Below are 20,785 nucleotides of genomic sequence, written 5' to 3' on the forward strand. Positions count from 1 at the left end.
CATCCCTGGTACTATCCAGATATCAAAAACCATAACTTTAGTATGCCAGGTGACTGCATGCTAAGGTTCCTGGCTCTTGTATGTGCTTTACTGTAAACGCCTTGCCAAGGGGTTTGAGAGCTGTGTAGCAGTGTAAAGAATAACATTTCAATTGGGTAACCACCCATAGCCCCAAGGAGCCAACCTGTGCAAAATGGTTCATAATAGCGAGTTTTTCGAAGCAAATTTACACCATTGGAATGAAAAACTGTTGTTACTTCAAGCAAAGAATTGCAGATACTGGAAATTTGAAACAAAAACAGAAAATGCTTGTAATGCTCAGCGGGTCAATCAGCATCTGAGAACAGACACATTAACATTACAACCAGAAAAAAATACATGGCAACAGCATTCAAAAAGGAAAAGAACAAAGGAAATGGGAGAAAAGTAGACATAAGTGAAGCAATAGAATGACCTGCAAATGGTCATTCTACTTCCCCTCTCGTGCACGCACCTGTGTACATGTGTGCGCTTGTATTTTTTCTCCCTGTTAAAACTGCATCTTTCATTTTACTGTCCATTGAATTAAAAACAAGGACCTAAAAATTTCCTTGAGCTATTTCTGGATGCTGGGGCAAATTTTATTTATGTTCGATAATTGATTTGTTTTTTTTCCCCCATACAAACTTATTCCAGATTTCAGAAAACCAGCACGAGGAGCTACAGAATGTCAGGAAACACATTTATTCTTGTTTTACAAATATTTCCTGCTTCCTAATGCCACACCCTGGTTTGAAAGTGGCCACCAATCCCAACTTTGATGGACGGCTAAAAGGTACTGATTCAGCATTCATTAGCATATTAAATGTATTGCACACTTACTTTAGACCCATTTCAAAAATGACTTCACTGACATTTGTATAATATCTAAAATCTAAAGGTTTCTAATAATTTTTATTGTACATTTTTGGAAAAGTAATTTGTTAAAGCATAAAGATGTATATTTTTAAATCAAATCCTTAAAAGTGTTCATTTCATTTTGCTTAGAGATAGATGAGGAGTTTGTAAAACATCTGAAGGTCCTGGTTTCCTGGCTTCTTTGTCCTGAGAACCTTGAGTTGAAAGAAATCAATGGGAATAAAATAACTGGTCGAGGGCTTGTGGAGTATTTTAAGGTAACATTGCAAATGATGTTTTTAATTTTAAATTGGTAACAGTATTAAAATGCCCCTCTATCTAAATATTGTGATCTTGTGTTCATTTTTGGCCTTTTGGAGGAATGTCTGCCTGAGAAACCTTTTTTTTGTTATGCATAGAGTTTTCAAGATATACTGAAGTGCAAATGTCATGCAGAAAGTTACAAGGAAATATTTTAAATTATATTTGGAATGCAATTATAGCAAAGCACAACTAACTTACCTTGTTGTACTGTGTAGGTGCAAAGATCAGAGCCTGACGTTGGGTGCTGTAGTGACATTTCACTTAACAACTCTGCATGTGCAAGCGGCAGAGCAGATTAGAAAATGATGCCAGACATGGTGGAGGCAGTCCGACTTTTTAGATGGCACAAGTGACCCAAGATTACTGCATGATACTACATTGAAGCTGGTCAAGTGTATTTGGTGATCTTTGATAAAGTAGCGGTTCTTGAATAAACCAGAATCTAAAATATTTGGACAAAAAAAACCTGCAGAATCTGGAAATCTGAAACAAACAGGAAATGCTGGAGACACTCAGCAGGTCAGGCAGCATCTGTGGAGAGAATAGAGGAGTTCTCTTTTGCCTTGCCATACCAAGAAAATATTCTTGTGTTCTCCATATTAGTAGTTTCTGATCTGGGGGTTGGGAGGAGGAAAAGGATGGACAAGGAGTAGAAGCTGGGGGAATGAAGGGAAGTAGAGCAGTGAATTATTTTTTCCAAGTGACTGCCTCAAGCATGGGGTGTATATGGAACATTTCACCAATTAGGGAATGGCTGAACCTAAAAAAGTAAAAAAAATCAATTAGAAAAGAGGGATTGGGGGTAAAAACCAGCAGAGCTCTGACCATCAAAAGAGTTTGTTGAGGATTGTAATTCATCAGTCTTATGGTTAATACAAACCAGTATCAAGAAAAGAGCTCTCAAAGCAAGGAACAGTCCTTAACTATCAAAGGGTCCCGGTGAGGAGGAGGAAGGGCTTGACCAGTAATTAGGTTTCTGCAACAATAACGAGACCCAAAACTCGCTGTTACAAAATTAAACTTAATTTCCCCCAACATTTAGTTATTCCACATAATTACTTTAAGGTGTGCAGTATTTTGTTGAACACATTGGAAGGAACAGCTTGCAGGTTTTTTAAAATTTGTTTATGGGATCAGGGCGTCGCTGATGATGCCAGCATTTATTGCCCATCCCTAGTTGCCCTTGAGAAGCCACCTTCTTGAACCGCTGCAGTCCATGTGGTGTTGGTACTCCCACAGTGCTGTTAGGTAGGGAGTTCCAAGATTTTGACCCAGTGGCGATGAAGGATCGCCAATATACCTCTAAGCCAGGATGGTGTGTGACTTGGAGGGGAACTTGGAGTTGGTGTTCCCATGTGTCTGCTGCCCTTGTCCTTCTAGGTGGAAGAGGTCGCGGGTTTGGGAGGTGCTGCCAAAGAAGCCGTGGCGAGTTGCTGCAGTGCATCTTGTAGATTGTACACACTGCAGCCACGGTATGCCGGTGGTGGAGGGAGTGAATATTTAAGGTGGTGGATGGGGTGCCAATCAAGCGGGCTGCTTTGTCCTGGATGGTGTCAAGCTTCTTGAGTGTTGTTGGAGCTGCACTCATCCAGGCAAGTGGAGAGTATCACACTCCTTACTTGTGCCTTGTAGATGGTGGAAAGGCTTTGGGGAGTCAGGAGGTGAGACACTCGCCACAGAATACCCCGCCTCTGACCTGCTCTTGTTGCCACAGTATTTATGTGGCTGGTCCAGTTAAATTTCTGGTTAATGGTGACCCCCCCCCAGGATGTTGATAGTGGGGGATTCGGGTTTGGTAATGCCATTGAATGTCATGGGGAGGTGATTAGACTCTCACTTGTTGGAGATAATCATTGCCTGGCACTTCTGTGGTGCGAATGTTACCTGCCACTTATCAGCCCAAGTCTGAACGTCCTCCAGGTCTTGTTGCATGCAGGCAGGGACTGCTTCATTATCTGAGGAGTTGTGAATGACACTGAACACTGTGCAGTCATCAGCGAACATCCCCACTTCTGATCTTATGATGGAGGGAAGGTCATTGATGAAGCAGCTGAAGATGGTTGGGCCTAGGACACTGCCCTGAGGAACTCCTGCAGCGATGTCCTGGGGCTGTGATGATTGACCTTCAACCACCACAACCATCTTTCTTTGTGCTAGGTATGACTCCAGCCAGTGGAGCATTTTCCCCGATTCCCATTGACTTCAGTTTTACTAGGGCTCCTTGATGCCAGTCTCGGTCAAATGCTGCCTTGATGTCAAGGACAGTCACTCTCACCTCACCTCTGGAATTCAGTTCCTTTGTCCATGTTTGGACCACAGCTGTAATGAGGTCGGGAGCTGAGTGGTTTTGGTGGGACCAAAACTGGGCATCAGAGAGCAGGTTATTGATGAGTAAGTGCCGCTTGATAGCACTGTTGATGACACCTTCCATCACTTTGCTGATGATTGAGAGTAGACTGATGGGGCGGTAATTGGCCGGGTTGGATTTGTCCTGCTGTTTGTGGACAGGACATACCTGGGCAGTTTTCCACATTGTCGGATAGATGCCAGTGTTGTAGCTGTACTGGGAACAGCTTGGCTAGAGGCGCGGCTAGTTCTGGAGCACAAGTCTTCAGCACGATAGCCGGGATGTTGTCGGGGCCCATAGCCTTTGCTGTATCCAGCTCAGGACATCGTGAATAGCACATTTAGAGAGTTGGACACACCACAGGTAGAGGTTGGACAGGAAGAAAGGGAACGGGTAACCAACAGGCAGAGTACTAGGCGCAGGCAGGTAGTGCAGGGGTCCCCTGTGGCCATCCCCCTCTCCAACAGATACACCACTTTGAGTACTGTTGGGGGGAATGGCTTATCAGAGGAAGGCAGCAGCAGCCAACTTCCTGGCACCAGGGGTGGCTCTGCTGCACAGCACGGGAGGAAAAAGAGGGGTAGAGCTATAGTAAAAGGGGATTCTATTGTAAGGGAAATAGATAGGTGTTTCTGCGGCCGCAAACGAGACTCCAGGATGGTGTGTTGCCTCCCTGGTGCAAGGGTCAAGGATGTCTCCGAGCGGCTGCAGAACATCTTGGAAGGGGAGGATGAACAGCCAGTTGTCGTGGTGCATATAGGCACCAACGATATAGGTAAAAAGCGGGATGAGGTCCTAAAAGCGGAATATAGGGAGTTAGGAGATAAATTAAAAAACGACCTCAAAGGTAGTAATCTCAGAATTGCTACCAGTGCCACGTGCTGGTCAGAGTAGAAATAGAAGGATACTTCAGATGAATACGTGGCTCAAGGAATGGTGCCAGGGGGAGGGATTCAAGTTCCTGGGACATTGGAACCGGTTCTGGGGGAGGTGGGACCAGTTCAAACCGGACGGTTTGCACCTGGGCAGGGCTGGAACCGATGTCCATGGGGGAGTGTTTGCTAGTGCTGTGGGGGAGGGTTTAAACTAAAATGGCAGGGGGTTGGGAACCTGAGCAGGGAGACAGAGGAAAGGGAAACAAGGATAAAAGCAAAAGATAGGAAGGAGAAAAACAAAAGTGGCAGTCAGAGAAATCAATGGTTTAAATCAAACGTGGCCACAGTAAATAATAATTCTAATAGGCCTAAGAGCGTTAAAAAAACAAGCCTGAAGGCTTTGTGTCTTAATGCGAGGAGCATTTGTAATAAGGTGGATGAATTGGCTGCGCAAATAGAGGTAAACGAATATGATTTGGTTGGGATTACGGAAACGTGGCTCAAGGATGGCCAAGACTGGGAACTCAACATCCAGGGGTATTCGATATTCAGGAAAGATAGGCTAAAAGGAAAGGGAGGTGGGGTAGCATTACTGGTTAAAGAAGGGATTAACACAATTGTAATGAAGGATATTAGCTCTGATGATGTGGAATCTGTATGGGTAGAATTGAGCAATACTAAGGGGAAAAAAACGTTAGTGGGGGTGGTATATAGACCTCCAAACAGTGAGGCGGAGGTTGGGGATGGCATTAAAAGGGAAATTAAAGAAGCGTGCAATAAGGGCACAGCAGTCATCATGGGTGACTTTAATCTACATATAGATTGGGCCAACCAAATTAGTAACAATACTGTGGAGGAGGAATTCCTGGAGTGTTTACGGGATGGTTTCCTGGACCAATATGTCGAGGAACCAACCAGAGATCAGGCCATCTTAGACTGGGTATTATGTAACGAGAAAGGATTAATTAGCAATCTTGTTGTACGAGGCCCCTTGGTTCGGAGCGATCATAATATGATCGAATTCTTCATTAAGATGGAGAATGAAGTAGTTGACTCAGAGACTAGGGTCCTCAATTTAAATAAAGGAAACTACGATGGTCTGAGGAGCGAGTTGGGTAAGATTGATTGGGGAATGTCACTCAAAGGGTTGACGGTGGATAGGCAATGGCAAACATTCAAAGACCGAATGGATGAGCTACAGAATTTGTTCATCCCAGTTTGGCATAAAAATAAAACAAAAAAGGTGACTCAACCGTGGCTAACAAGGGATATTAGGGATAGCATAAGATCCAAGGTGAGGACATATAAATTGGCCAGAAAAAGCAATAATCCTGAGGATTGGGAGCAGTTTAGGATTCAACAAAGGAGGACAAAGGGATTAATTAAGAAAGGGAAAATAGAATATGAGAGTAAGCTTTCAGGGAACATAAAAACTGACTGTAAAAGCTTTTGTAGATATGTGAAGAGAAAAAGATTGGTGAAGTCAAGCGTAGGTCCCTTGCAGTCAGAATCAGGGGAATTTATAATGGGGAACAAAGAAATGGCAGACCAACTAAATACATATTTTGGTTCTGTCTTCACAAAGGAGGACACAAATAACCTCCCAGAGATGCCAAGGAACATAGGGTCTGATGAAAGGGTGGAACTGAAAGAAATCAGTATATGTAGGGAAATGGTGTTAGGAAAATTGATGGGACTGAAGGCCGATAAATCCCCAGGGCCTGATAATCTACATCCCAGGGTACTTAAGGAAGTGGCCCTAGAAATAGTAGATGCATTGCTGGTCATCTTCCAGAACTCGATAGACTCTGGAACAGTACCCATGGATTGGAGGGTAGCTAATGTTACCCCACTATTCAAAAAAGGTGGTAGAGAAAAAGCGGGGAATTATAGACCGGTAAGCCTGACATCGGTAGTGGGGAAAATGCTAGAGTCCATTATAAAAGATGTAATAGCAGAGCACTTGGAAAGCAGTGACAGGATCGGACAAAGTCAACATGGATTTACAAAAGGTAAATCATGCTTGACTAATCTACTGGAATTTTTTGGGGATGTAACTGGTAAAATAGATAAGGGAGAACCAGTGGATGTGGTGTATTTGGACTTTCAGAAGGCTTTCGATAAGGTCCCGCATAAGAGATTAGTGTGCAAAATTAAGGCACATGGGATTGGGGGGCAAGGTATTGACTTGGATAGAGAACTGGTTGGCGGACAGAAAGCAAAGAGTTGGAATAAACGGGTTGTTTTCCGAGTGGCAGGCAGTGACTAGTGGGGTACCGCAAGGATCGGTCCTAGGACCCCAGCTGTTCACGATATATATTAATGATCTGGACGAGGGAATTGGATGTAATATCTCCAAATTTGCAGACGACACAAAGCTGGGTGGGAGGGTATGCTGTGAGGAGGATGTCGTGAAACTCCAGTACGATTTGGACAGGTTGGGTGATTGGGCAGAAACATGGCAAATGCACTATAATGTGGATAAATGTGAGGTTATCCACTTTGGTGGCAAAAACAGGAAGGCAGATTATTATTTGAATGGCAATAGATTGGGAGAAGAGGAAGTGCAAAGAGACCTGGGTGTTCTTGTGCACCAGTCGCTGAAGGTAAGCATGCAGGTGCAGCAGGCGGTTAAGAAGGCAAATGGTATGTTGGCCTTCGTAGCAAGAGGGTTCGAGTACAGGAACAAGGATGTCTTGCTACAGTTGTACAGGGCCTTGGTGAGACCGCACCTTGAGTATTGTGTGCAGTTTTGGTCGCCTTACCTGAGGAAGGACGTTCTTGCCATGGAAGGAGTGCAGCGAAGATTCACCAGGCTGATACCTGGGATGGCAGGAATGACGTATGAGGAGAGATTGTGTCGATTGGGCTTATATTCACTGGAGTTTAGAAGATTGAGAGGGGTTCTCATCGAAACCTATAAAATTCTGTCAGGCCTGGACAGACTAGATGCAGAAAGGATGTTTCTGATGGCCGGGGAGTCCAGAACCAGGGGTCATAGTCTAAGGATAAGGGGTAGGCCATTTAGGACTGAAATGAGGAGGAATTTCTTCACCCAGAGAGTGGTGAACCTGTGGAATTCTCTGCCACAGAGGGCGGTGGAGGCCAGTTCATTAAATATATTCAAGAAAGAGTTGGATATATTTCTTAAGGCTAAAGGGATCAAGGGATATGGGGAGAAGGCAAGGACAGGGTACTGAATTTGGATGATCAGCCATGATCTCATTGAATGGCGGAGCAGGCTCGAAGGGCCGAATGGCCTACTCCTGCTCCTGTCTTCTATGTTTCTATGATATCATGTGGAGTGAATCGAATTGGCTGAAGACTGGCTTCTGTGATGGTGGGGACCTCGGGAGTAGGCCGATACAGATCATCCACTCAGCACTTCTGGCTGAAGTTGGTTGCAAACGTTTCAGCCTTGTCTTTTGCACTCACGTGCTGGGCTCCACCATCATTGAGGATGGGGATATCCTTGGAGCCTCCTCCTCCTGTTAGTTGTTTAATGGACCAGCACCATTCACGACTGGATGTGGCAGGACTGCAGAGCTTTGATCTGATCCGTTGATTGTGGGATCGCTTAGCCCTGTCTATAGCAGGCTGCTTCCGGTTTTTAGCATGCATGTAGCCCTGTGTTGCAGCTTCCCCAGGTTGGCACCTCATTTTTAGCTATGCCTGGTGCTGCTCCTGGCATGCTCTTCTATACTCGTTGTTGAACCAGGGTTGGTCCCCTGACTTGGTGGTAATGGTAGAGTGAGGGATATGCCGGGCCATGAGGTTACAGATTGTGGTGGAATACAATTCTGCTGCTGCTGATGGCCCACAGCACCTCGTGGATGCCCAGTTTTGAGCTGCTAGATCTGTTCTGAATCTATCCCATTTAGCACGGTGGTAGTGCCACACAACACGATGGAGGGTGTTCTCAGTGTGGAGACGGGACTTCATCTCCACAATGACTGACTGTGCGGTGGTCACTGCTGCCAATGCTGTCATGGACAGATGCATCTGTGACAGGTAGATTGGTGAGGACGAGGTCAAGTAGGTTTTTCCCTCGTGTTGGTTCACTCACCACCGACAATAGTCTGGGACAGCTCTCCCAATTTTGGCACAAGTCCCCAGATGTTGGTGAGGAGGACTTTGCAGGGTTGACTGGGCAGGGTGTGCCGTTGCCGTGTCCGTAGCCGGTGCCGAGGTCGATGCCGGATGGTCCGTCTGGTTAGTTACAACTGAGTGACTTGCTAGGTCATTTCAGAGGGCAGTTAAGAGTCAACCACATTGCTGTCACATACAGGCCGGCAGGTTTCCTTCCCTAAAGGACATTAGTGAACCAGATGGGTTTTGATGACAATCCAATAGTTTCATACTAGCTTTTTTTTAAATTCCAGATTTATTTAATTAAATGAATTTAAATTCCCCAGCTGCCGTGGTGGGATTTGAACTCGCGTCTCTGGATCATTAGTCCAGGCCTCTGGATCACTAGCCCAGTGACATTATGCTACCATTCCAGGTGAAAGAGGTAGCAATGTTAAGTGGTTTAGGGAGAGAGTTTCAAAGAGCAGGGACATAGAGGGTGAATTTCCGTGAGGGTTTTCCTGCTTGTCCATCGTAACTATGGCAGAAAAGCCATGGAAACCTCAGAAAAATGGTGTATATTGGAGTTTGTGAAAGGAGGGCAGGAGAAGCCAATGAAGAAATTAGTTTTAGAGGGTAATGAAGGTGTGGATTAGGGTTTCAGCAATGTATGGAGAGAGGAGTAGGTCAGGCAATATTTTGGAGGTAAGAAAATGCAGTCTTATTGGATAAAACAACAACTTGTCTTTATATAGCGCCTTTAACGTAGTAAAACATCCCAAGGTGCTGCAGAGGAATATTTTAAGACAACAAATTTGATACCGATCCACATGAGGATAAATTAGAGCAGGTGACCAAAAGCTTGGTCAAAGAGGTAGGTTTTAAGGAGTGTCTTAAAGGAGGAAAGAGAGGTGGAGAGGCAGAGAGGTTTAGGGAGGGACTAGATGCAGGAAGGATGTTCCCAATGGCCGGGGAGTCCAGAACCAGGGGTCACAGTCTAAGGATAAGGGGTAAGCCATTTAGGACTGAGATGAGGAGGAATTTCTTCACCCAGAGAGTGGTGAACCTGTGGAATTCTCTACCACAGAAGACAGTTGAGGCCAATTCATTAAATATATTCAAGAAGGAGTTAGATATATTTCTTAAGGCTAAAGGAATCAAGGGATATGGGGAGAAAGCAGGGACAGGGTACTGAATTTGGATGATCAGCCATGATCGCATTGAATGGCGGAGCAGGCTCGAGGGGCCGAATGGCCTACTCCTGCTCCTATCTTCTATGTTTCTATTGCAACCAAGCGCAGCCCCGTCCTGTCACCAACCAACATTCACACGTGCACTTCCAGCAGAGGTCTCTGGCGAGTGTGTAAGGTGAGAATCCTGGCCAGTTTTCATTTCACTTATATTGAAGCCAATTGTAGCACCCCAACTACCACCAGTGCCAAGGCCTGCTATCGCAGCACAGAGTGGGAATTGAACCCTGGGACCTTCTTTGTGTGTATGGCAGAGTTACTGGTGGGATAAAGTCACAGCCATCAGAGCAGCATACCTAAATCTGTTATTAACTTTGAGTCCAGCTAATAACATTTAGTTAATTCATGTTGACAATCAGTTTAATTGTGATTGGTTATTTACAATGAACCCAGACTTTCTGTTTAAATTGTACTATAGGCATACATAAAGATCTATCAAGGGGAAGAACTGCCCCATCCCAAGTCCATGTTGCAGGTACTGTAGCTCTTTATTAATATTTTTCTTCTGCAAGTCACTGTTCCTTGCTTTTTCATTACTTTATAACCCTGCACATGATGCACACAATTTTTTGCAATTGTCTTTGCCAAAATAAAATGCTTAGTCCATCTGTTTCACTCAGTAATGCTGTATGGCAATTGCCCGCAAAGCCAGATTAAAAATGCAATAATTTTCTGGCCCTTAAATAAAGAGTTCCTTGCTGAAATGTACTTTTTATTTTTGGAGATGCAGCAAGTTGTAGCATAGTATGTGTTGCCAAGGAATAGGCAGTGCAGGTTCAATCCTCCCTCCACTGAGTTCCTGATCTCAGCTGCAATGCTCTAGAGAAGTCCTCAGCACAGGTCAAGCATTTCTCAATTGGGAGAGCGGGAGAGGGCAGGGGCAGAGAAGAGCGAAGAAAATTGAATGGGAAGTCTTCACTATACTGCTCTTGTATGCATCCTGTCAGGCAGCCAATGGTGTCATTGAGTGCCCTAGGGATCAGCTGCGAGCCCCACCACCCTATTCTAGCATAAGGTGGGTGGCCCAGGGGAACCAGCAAAGTGGGAAAAGGGTGGAAAGAAGAGTGTGCTCTACAGGAGGGTTTATACCCTTACAAAAAAGGAAAAGGGAATGGTGTGCCATATAATCAAGGGATACAGAGATTGGGCGGGAAAGTGGAGTTGAGGTCGATGATCAGCCATGATTTTACTAAATGGCGGAGCAGGCTCGAGGGGCCGTATGGCCTACTCCTGCTCTTATTTTCTTATGTTCTTATAAATGTGATTTCAGTACAAAGCTCACAGTCAAGGTTATGGTGACATTTATAGATGATGTTTAACATAATCGGTGAGGCATTTGATTAGCCTGAACAACTGACAAAAGCTATAAATAGAATTGTGTTACTACCTTTTCCCGGAACAGGTAGAGTCGTGAAGTGTCCTTTCATTATTTATAGCAATATTTCTTTCTTGCTGTATCTCTTCCAACATTCAGGAGCTGCCTGATTGGTGCTGTTGCTCTACTATGACAGAAAATGATCATCATAGAAAAATCCCAAACCTGGACAGTGTGGCTATGGTGTCAAGTATAACCTTTAAGTGATACAGTGTTCCAAAACAAATACCTATTAAATAGGATAGCAAAATACTGCGGATGCTGGAAATCCGAAATAACAGAAAACGCTGGAAAAACTCAGCAGGCCAGGCAACATCCGTGAAGAGAGAAACACAGTCAACGTTTCGGGTCGAAACCCTTCTACAGAACTGAGAATAAAAGGCAGGAAATTAAAAGATTAAAAGGCAGTTTGGGGGCTGGGAAATGGGGGAGGGGATGAAAGAAGAGACATTAAGAGATATTCAAGGTGAGACGAGATAGTAATAGGACAGGTAAAGAAACAGACAATGGCTCTAGATGAAGAGTGAAATGCGCCGGCAGAGTGAGAGACAGCCGCCATGTGGGGGAGAGAGAGAGAAAAAAGGAAAAGGCACAAACCAAAAGTGTGAATAAAAAATCTAAAAATATAATAGGGGCCGAGGTAATGATCTGAAATTGTTGAACTCGATATTGAGTCCGGAAGGCTGTAAAGTGCCTAATCGGAAGATGAGGTGCTGTTCCTCGAGTTTACGGTGAGCTTCCGTGGAACAATGCAAAAGGCTGCAGACGGTGAGGTCTGAGTGGGAATGGAGCGGTGAATTGAAATGACAGGCGACCGGAAGCTCGGGGTCACCCTTACAGACTGAACGGAGGTGTTCCACAAAGCGGTCACCCAATCTGCATTTGGTCTCCCCAATGTAGAGGAGACCACATCGTGAGCAGCGAATACAGTATACTAGATTGCAAGAAGTACAAGTAAATCGCTGTTTCACCTGGAAGGGGTGTTTGGGGCCCTGGACAGTGGGAAGGGGGGAGGTATATGGGCAGGTGTTGCATCTCCTGCGCTTGCACGGGAAGGTGCTGGGCGAAGGGGAAGGGGTGCTGGGGGTGATAGAGGAGTGGACTAGGGTGTCTGAGGGAGCGGTCCCTACAGAATGCTGAAAGGGGAGGGGAAGATGCGTTTGGTGGTGGGATCACGTTGGAGATGGCGGAGGATGATCTGTTGAATGTGGAGGCTGGTGGGGTTAAAGGTGAGGACAAGGGGAACCTAACGTGGTTCCGGGAGGAAGGGGCAGGGGTGAGGGCAGACGTGCGGGAGATAGAACGGACCCTGTCGAGGGCTGTGTCAACCACGGTAGAGGGGAATCCTCGGTTGAGGAAAAAGGAAGACATGTCGGAAGCACTGGTGTGGAAGGTGGCATCGTCGGAGCAGATGCGGCGGAGATGGAGAAACTGGGAGAATGGAATAGAGTCCTTACAGGAGGCGGGGTGGGAGGAAGTGTAGTCCAGGTAGCTGTGGGAGTCAGTGGGCTTGTAGTGAATATTGGTCAATAACCTATCCCCAGAGGTGGAGACGGAGAAGTCGAGGAAGGGAAGAGTCGGAGATGGACCATGTGAAGGTGAGGGAAGGGTGGAAATTGGAGGCAAAGTGAATGAAATTGTCTAGTTCAGGATGAGAGCAGGAAACGGCACCGATACAGTCATCAATGTACCGGAAAAAGAGGTGAGGGAGGGGACCCGAGTAGGACCTATTAAATAGATCAGTTTTAAATTAGGACACCTTTGTTTCTTCAATAATGAATCCTGTCTGTTATATTTGATACAGATGAAACAGATGCAATATATAAAGAAATTTATAAATCATAATTAAATTGAATGCTTGCAGAAAATATACAGGCTTTAATTAAGGTATGTTGTCATTAAAGAAACAGTACTGATGTTGGAGGATTGCTAGCTCGTGAAGAAAGAACATAGATCTATCTGGTTGGACATCTGGGAGGTTCTTTTCACGTTGTGCTGATCAACTCTCAAAACGATTTCAGGATAAGAGTCTAGATGTTTAAGAAGCATACCGAGTTCAGCCTCAAAATATACATAATTCTCTTGGACTGGGCTGTCTTCCAGTCCAATATTTGGACCCAGTTAGATCATTATGGTAGCACTGCCTGGCAACACAAAACTGGGAGCAAAGAAAATAGATTCAAATAAATTGGCCCATACTTTGGTCAGGAGAGACCACCTAGAAGCCAGTTGAGCATGTTTAGTATGATAGCAATGTATTACACACATCACAGCACAACAGGCAGTCTCACTAAGAGAGGCCTATAAAGGGAGCTCATGTTTTTTTTTGTTCTTGGGATATAGGCAACACTGGCAAAGGCATAAATATTGTCCCAAGGACATTAAGAGTCAACCATGCAATGTGGGTAGACCAGACCAGATAGGGATATCTGATACCTTCCTTGAAGGCATTAACCAGGGGGCTATCAATATAAGATAGTCACCACAAAATCAAATAGGGAATTCAGCAGAAACTTCTTTACCTATAGAGTGGTGAGAATGTGGAACTCGCTACCACAGGGAGTGGTTGAAGCGAGTAGTATAGATGCATTTAAGAGGAGGCTGGACAAGCATATGAGGGAGAAGGGAATAGAGGGTTATGCGGATAGAACATAAGAAATAGGAGCAAGAGTAGGCCATTTGGCCCTTCGAGACTGCTCCGCCATTCAGTGAGATCATGGCTGATCTTCTGCCTCAACTCCATGCACCGGCCCTATTGCCATATCCCTTGATGCCTTTACTACAGGAAACTCTCGTTTAAACAGCACCTAAATATCCGGAATTCTCTATTAACTGGCAAAATTCAGGAGTAGGTTCAGGTACGTTTTACTGTATATCAGTGGCCATGTAACCGGGGTTCCTGCACCTGTGGCCGTGTAACAGGGACTCCTGGATCTGTGGCCGTGTAACCGGGGTTCCTGCACCTGTGGCCGTGTAACAGGGACTCCTGTACCTGTGGCCGTGTAACAGGGACTCCTGTACCTGTGGCCGTGTAACAGGGGGCTCCTGTACCTGTGGCCGTGTAACGGGGCTCCTGTACCTGTGGCCGTGTAACAGGGGCTCCTGTACCTGTGGCCGTGTAACAGGGGCTCCTGTACCTGTGGCCGTGTAACAGGGGCTCCTGTACCTGTGGCCGTGTAACAGGGGCTCCTGGACCTGTGGCCGTGTAACAGGGGCTCCTGCACATGTGGCCGTGTAACAGGGACTCCTGCACAAGTGGCCGTGTAACCGGGACTCCTGCACAAGTGGCCGTGTAACCGGGACTCCTGCACAAGTGGCCGTGTAACCGGGACTCCTGCACAAGTGGCCGTGTAACCGGGACTCCTGCACAAGTGGCCGTGTAACCGGGACTCCTGCACAAGTGGCCGTGTAACCGGGACTCCTGTACCTGTGGCCGTGTAACTGGGACTCCTGCACCTGTGGCTGTGTAACGGGGCTCTCGTAACTTGGTAGGTATACCTCTCCGTTATCCGGAATTTTTAATCAACCGGCACTATCCTGGTCCCGTAGGTGTCGGATACCAAAGAGTTTCCTGTAGTCAGAAATCTATCGACTTCTGTTTTGAATATACCCAATGACTGAGCCTCCACAGCCCTCTGGGGTAGAGAATTCCAAAGATTCACCACACTCTGTGTGAAGAAATTTCTTCTCATCTCAGTCCTGAATGGCCTACCCTTTATCCTGAGGCCGTGGCTCCTGATTCTAGACGCCCCAGCCAAGGGAAACATTCTCCCAGCATCCACCCTATCAAGCCCTGTAATAATTTTGTATGCTTCCCTCTCATTCTTCTGAATTCAAGAGAATACGGGTCTAGTTTACTCAATCTCTTATACAACAGTCCCGCCATCCCAGGAATCAATCTCGTGAACCTTTGTTGCAATCCCTCTATGGCAAGTATATCCTTCCTTAGGTAAGGGGACCAAAATTGTACAGAGTACTCCAGGTGTGGTCTCACCAAGGCCCTATATAATTGGAGTAAGACTTCTTTACTCCTGTACTCAAATCCTCTTGTAATGAAGGCCAGCATACCATTTGCCTTCCTAATGGCTTGCTGCACCTGCAAATTCACTTTCAGTGACTCATGTACAAGGACACCCAGGTCCCTTTGAGCATCTGTATTCCCCAATCTTTCACCATTTAGGAAATACTCTGCCTTTCTGTTTTTTCGACCAAAGTGGATAACTTCACATTTATCCACATTATATTCCATCTGCCATGTTCTCGCCCACTCACTGAGCCTGTCGAGATCCCCTTGAAGCGTCTTCAGATCCTCTTCACAACTGACACTGCCACCTAGCTTTGTATCATCAGCAAATTTGGAAATGTTACATTTAGTCCCCTCATCCAAATAATTGATTAGATTGTGAATAGCTGGGGCCCAAGTACCGATCCTTGTGGTACCCCACTAGTCACAGCCTGCCATCCTGAAAAAGACCGGTTTATCCCTACTGTTTTCTGTCTGTTAACCAATTCTCAATCCATGCTAGTATATTACCCCCAATTCCATGTGCCCTAATTTTGTTCACCAACCTCTTGTGTGGGACCTTATCGAAGGCCTTCTGAAAATCCAAATACACCACATCTACCAGTTCCCCTTTGAGGATGTAACTAGTGGAGTAGACAAAGAACTTCAATAGCTTTGTTAAACAGGATTTTCCTTTCATAAATCCATGTTGACTCTGCCCAATCTTACTATTCGTTTCTAAGTGCCCAGTTATTGCATCCTTTATAATAGATTCCAGCATTTTCCCAACTACTGATGTGAGGCTAACAGGTCTGTAGTTCCCCGTTTTCTCTCTCCCTCCTTTCTTAAATAGCGGGGTTACATTTGCTATCCTCCAATCTGCAGGAACCGTTCCAGAATCTATAGAATTTTGGAAGATGACAACCAATGGGTCCACTATCCCAATGACCACCTTTCAAAACCCTAGGATGTCGGTCATCTGGTCCTTGGGATTTATGGACTTTTAGTCCCATTAATTTTGCTAGTACTATTTTTTTACTAATAATAATTTCTTTAAGTTCCTCATTCTCGCCACACCCTTGGTTTTCTCGTATTTCTGGGAGGTTTTTTGTGTCTTCCTCCGTGAAGACGGAAACAAAGTATTTATTTAATTTCTCAGCCATTTCTTCATTCCCCATTATAAATTCACCCATCTCTGACTGTAAATTACCTTCACCATTCTTTTCCTTTTCACATACCTATAGAAGCTTTTACAATCCGTTTTTATATTTTTTGCTAGTTTGTGCTCATATTCCATTTTCCCTTTCTTTATCAATTTCTTGGTCCCCCTTTGCTGATTTCTAAAAGGATCCCAATCCTCAGGCTGACCGCTTTTTCTGACAACTTTATAAGCTTCCTCCTTTGACTTAATACTGGCTTTAATTTCTTTTGTTAGCCATGGTTGGATCACTTTTCCTTTTGGGTTTTTATGCCCTAGAGGACTATATGTTTGTTGCAAATTATGCATTATTTCCTTGAATGTTAGCCATTGTATGTCCACCTTCATACCTTTTAGTGTAGTCTCCCAATCTACCATCTTGAACTTGTCCCTCATACTCTTGTAGTTTCCTCTGTTTAGATTGAAGACCTTAGTTTCAGATTGGATTACATCACTCTCAAACTTAATGTAAAATTCAATCATATTATGGTCACCTGTCCCTAAAGGCCCCTTTACCACAAGATTATTGATTAGCCCTTTCTCATTACACAGTACCAGATCCAGAATAGCCTGTTCCCTGGTTGGTTCCTCCACATACTGATCCAGGAAATCATCTCGCATGCATTCCAAGAATTTGTCCTCCACACCATTAGTGGTAATTTGATTTGCCCAGTCAATATGTGGATTAAAGTCACACATGATTACCGTATTGCCCTTGTTACATGCACATCTAATTTCTTGATTGATACTGTACCCTACATTACCACTACTGTTTGGTGGCCTATACACAACTCCCACCAATTTTTTCCACCCTTTGCTATTTCTTAGCTGCACCCAAACAGATTCTAGTTCTATATCACAATCTGCCGAGCCAAGATCTTTTATCTCTACCGTACCAATCTCATCCCTTATAAACAGCGCTACACCACCTCCTTTTCCTTTTTGTCTGTCCTTCCTAAATGTTGATTACCCTGGAACATTCAGTCCCCAGCTTGGTTACCCTGCAACCATGTCTCTGTAATGGCAATTACATCATACCCATTTACTTCTATTTGTGCCATTAATTCATCCACCTTGTTGCGAATGCTACGTGCATTTAGATAAAGTGCCTTCAACTTTGCCTGTTTAATATTTTTCTGCACTTTGACCCTCTTTACTGTTGGCCTTTGTTTCTGCTCCCTACTAGTTTTGCTGACTAATTTTCTAACTTGCACTTCCAGCTTTGTCTCTCTCCGTTCTGGGCCCACACTTAGGTTCCCAGCCCCCTGACAAACTAGTTTAAATACTTCCCAACAGCACTAGCAAACCCCCCCTGCGAGGATATTGGTCCCGGTTCTGCCGAGGTGTAACCCGTTCAGCTTGTACAGGTCCCGCTTTCCCCAGAATCAGTCTCAATGCCTCAGGAATTTAAATCCCTCCCTCCTACACCACCTCTCCAGCCACGCATTCATCTGGTCTATTCTCCTATTTCTACTCTCGCTAGCACATGGCACTGGGAGTAATCCTGAGATTACTACCTTTGAGGTCCTGCTTTTTAATTTATTTCCTAGCTCCCTATATTCTGCTTGCAGGACCTTGTCCCTCTTTCTACCTATGTCGTTGGTACCGATATGGACCACGACCTCTGGCTATTCACCCTCCCCCTTCAGAATGCCCTGCAGCTGCTCAGTGACATTCTTGACCCTGGCACCAGGGAGGCAACATACCATCCTGGAGTCACGTCTGCGGCCACAGAAACATCTATCTGTTCCCCTTATGATAGAATCCCCTATCACTATTGCTCTCCCACTCTTTTTCCTCCCCTCCTGTGCAGCTGAGCCACTCGTGGTGACACAGACTTGGCTCTTGCTGCATTCCCCTGAGAAACCATCTCCCCAGCAGTATCCAAAATGGAAAGTCTGTTGGAGAGGGAACTGGACCCAGGGGACTCCTGCACTACCTTCCTAGTTCTTTTATTCTGTCTGGCGGTCACCCATTCCCTTGCTGCCTGTGCACTCTTTACCTGTGGTGTGACCACCTTGTTAAACATGCTATCCACGAAGATCTCAGCCTCGCGGATGCTCCACATTGATGAGCAAAGACGGGAGGAGGCTCGAGTGGAGCATAAACGCTGGCATGGACTGGTTGGGCCAAATGGCCTGTTTCTGTGCCATATATCCTATGTAAACCAGTAGGATTTTTATAACAATCCAGAAACTTTTATACAAAAAGAAAATACTGCAGATGCTGGAAATCTGAAATAATAACAAAATGCTGGAGATACTCAGCAGGTCAGGCAGCATGTGTGAAGAGAGAAACAGAGTTAACGTTTCAGGTTGATGACCTTTTGTCAGTTTCTTCTCTCCCACATGGCAGCTGTCTTTCATTCTGCCAGCGCAATTTACACTTCATCTAGGGCCATCTTTTGTTTCTTAACCTGTCCCATCACCATTTCCTTTTGCCTTGAATATCTCTTAATGTCTCTTAACCTCTCCTGCCTTCTATCCTATCACAGACATTCCCTTTTGTTCTTTCATCCCCTCCCCCCTTTCCCAGCTTCTACACTTGCTTAGAAATCTGTTCCATTTCCTGCTTTTTTCCAGTTCTGATGAAAGGTCATCGACCGGAAACGTTAACTCTGTTTCTCTCTTCACAGAAACTTTTATAGTCATTTTATCTGGTGCCAAAAATGACCAAATTATTCAATTTCATAATTTACCATTGTGCGATATGAACTCATATCCTCTGGGTTACTAGTCCAGTACCATATCCACTGGGATACCAGAACCTCCATACCGTGGGAAATGTCATATTGGTGTAGTAGAGAGAATGGTCAAGACACTCCAGGTTCTCACCCAAGTGAAGTTCAGTACTTGAATGGATATATTGCCCTCGGAGGGGACACAGCACAGCTTTACCAGAATACTACCAGGGCTGAATGGGTTAAATTGAAGAGTGGTTGCATAAACCTGGCTTGTATTCCCTTGAGTTTAGAAGTGAGGGATGATCTAATTGAGGTGTGTAAAATGTTAAAGGGATTTGCTAGGGTATATACAGAGAAACTATTTCTTCTGGTTGGTTAAATCCAGAACAAGAGGGCATAATGTTAAAATTAGAGCTCGGCCATTCAGGAGTGAAATCAGGAAGCACCTTTTTTTTTTTTTACACAAAGGATAGTAGAATTCTTCAACACTCGCCTCCAAAAGGCTGTGGCTGCTGGGTCAATTGAAATTTGCATGACTGTGATCAATAGATATTTGTTAAGCAAGGTTATCAAGGGATCTGGAGCAAAGGCAGGCAAATGGAGTTGAGATACAGATCAGCCAAGCCTACTCCTGTGCCTCTGCTAATAATGAGTCCAAAACTGATGGGAAATGTAGTGGGCCGATTGCATGCATTTTTTGGTGGTCACCTGATTACTGTAATTATTCATAGCTCCAGGTGCAGCTTTGGACTTGTGGAGAGGTAACCTAAAGGGGCAACCAGAAAATTGCAATTCAGGTGGAAGATAGAGATGCAGACACTTATTTAAGTGGGAGGAGGTCAGGCTTCACCCGTCGCATTCATGTCATCTAGTCTGCCGTCACAACTTCCCTTGGGAATTGGAGCCTCTGCATGCACGAAACCTCTGACAGAGTGAGGTGTATGCACCCCAGTAGATGCAGGTGTGAGGATGATGGCAATTAGGCCGAGAATAGCTCTGGTACAGCCTGGCCTGTCTGGGATCCTTCCAATAGACCTCTTCACAGGAGGATTCTCATGGTACAACACATTGTGCATATGAAAACACAGACAGGAAACGACCAGCCGGTCCATCAAGCCTATACCACACCATCATGGTGCAACTTCTGCATACCATGATCATTATCCGCTCCCTAGCCCCCAACCAGGCACCTACACAATCTCCTAGGAAAGACAATAAAACAGAAAAATCCCATATCCAGGTTTGTATTGTTGATTGTGCCAGGGTGTAATTTATGCAGTACTGGTCTATAATATCCCAAGATATTAAAATGGGCCAAATCTGTTTTTGTAATTTTAGGAAATTAACTTAAGAGGATTTGATAGACTTACTACACCTCAATTTCATATAACTTATTTATTCATGATAACTACCAATTGTTCAATACACACTCAGAAGTTAATTTATAATTTGATCTGATCAATCTTTTTATCTCTTCATCTAATTTAGGCCACAGCGGAAGCCAACAATTTAGCAGCTGTAGCAGCAGCCAAGGATCTATACGGTAAAAAAATGGAGGAGGTAAGGAAGCTACATCGCATGAACAGTAAAGCATCTCATTTCAATGTCCTTCAAAGGCTGAAGACTTAATCCAAGTTGAGTGCATAGTTATGACACTAGTTGGGGAGAGAATTGCTTGAATACCATTTGAAAATATATTTGTATCTAGTTATACTGATCAATTTGGCCAGTAGCCCAAATTCCCATTATAATCGGGTGATTCTGTAGCTGAATTCCTTGTGTTATG

At 44.8% G+C, this 20,785-nt stretch overlaps 1 protein-coding gene across 3 annotated transcripts in view; it reads left to right on the forward strand.

Annotated features, from left to right (window-relative positions):
• The window catches only part of atl1 (atlastin GTPase 1), an 81,811-nt gene that overhangs the window by 47,182 nt on the left and 13,844 nt on the right, over positions 1–20,785 (forward strand). For 2 of the 3 annotated variants that reach the window (XM_086003153.1, XM_086003154.1), the window contains exons 8-11: positions 676–814; positions 1,027–1,154; positions 10,159–10,215; positions 20,488–20,559. In XM_086003153.1, the coding sequence (XP_085859279.1) occupies positions 676–814; positions 1,027–1,154; positions 10,159–10,215; positions 20,488–20,559 (396 nt within the window). The remainder of the gene's footprint in view (positions 1–675; positions 815–1,026; positions 1,155–10,158; positions 10,216–20,487; positions 20,560–20,785) is intronic. The other variant, XM_086003155.1, reaches the window with a different exon arrangement.

The sequence above is a fragment of the Somniosus microcephalus genome, chromosome 12, assembly GCF_052327205.1.
Source record: "Somniosus microcephalus isolate GS21.2 chromosome 12, FLI_Smic_1.0, whole genome shotgun sequence".
Classification (NCBI taxonomy): Eukaryota; Metazoa; Chordata; class Chondrichthyes; order Squaliformes; family Somniosidae; genus Somniosus; species Somniosus microcephalus.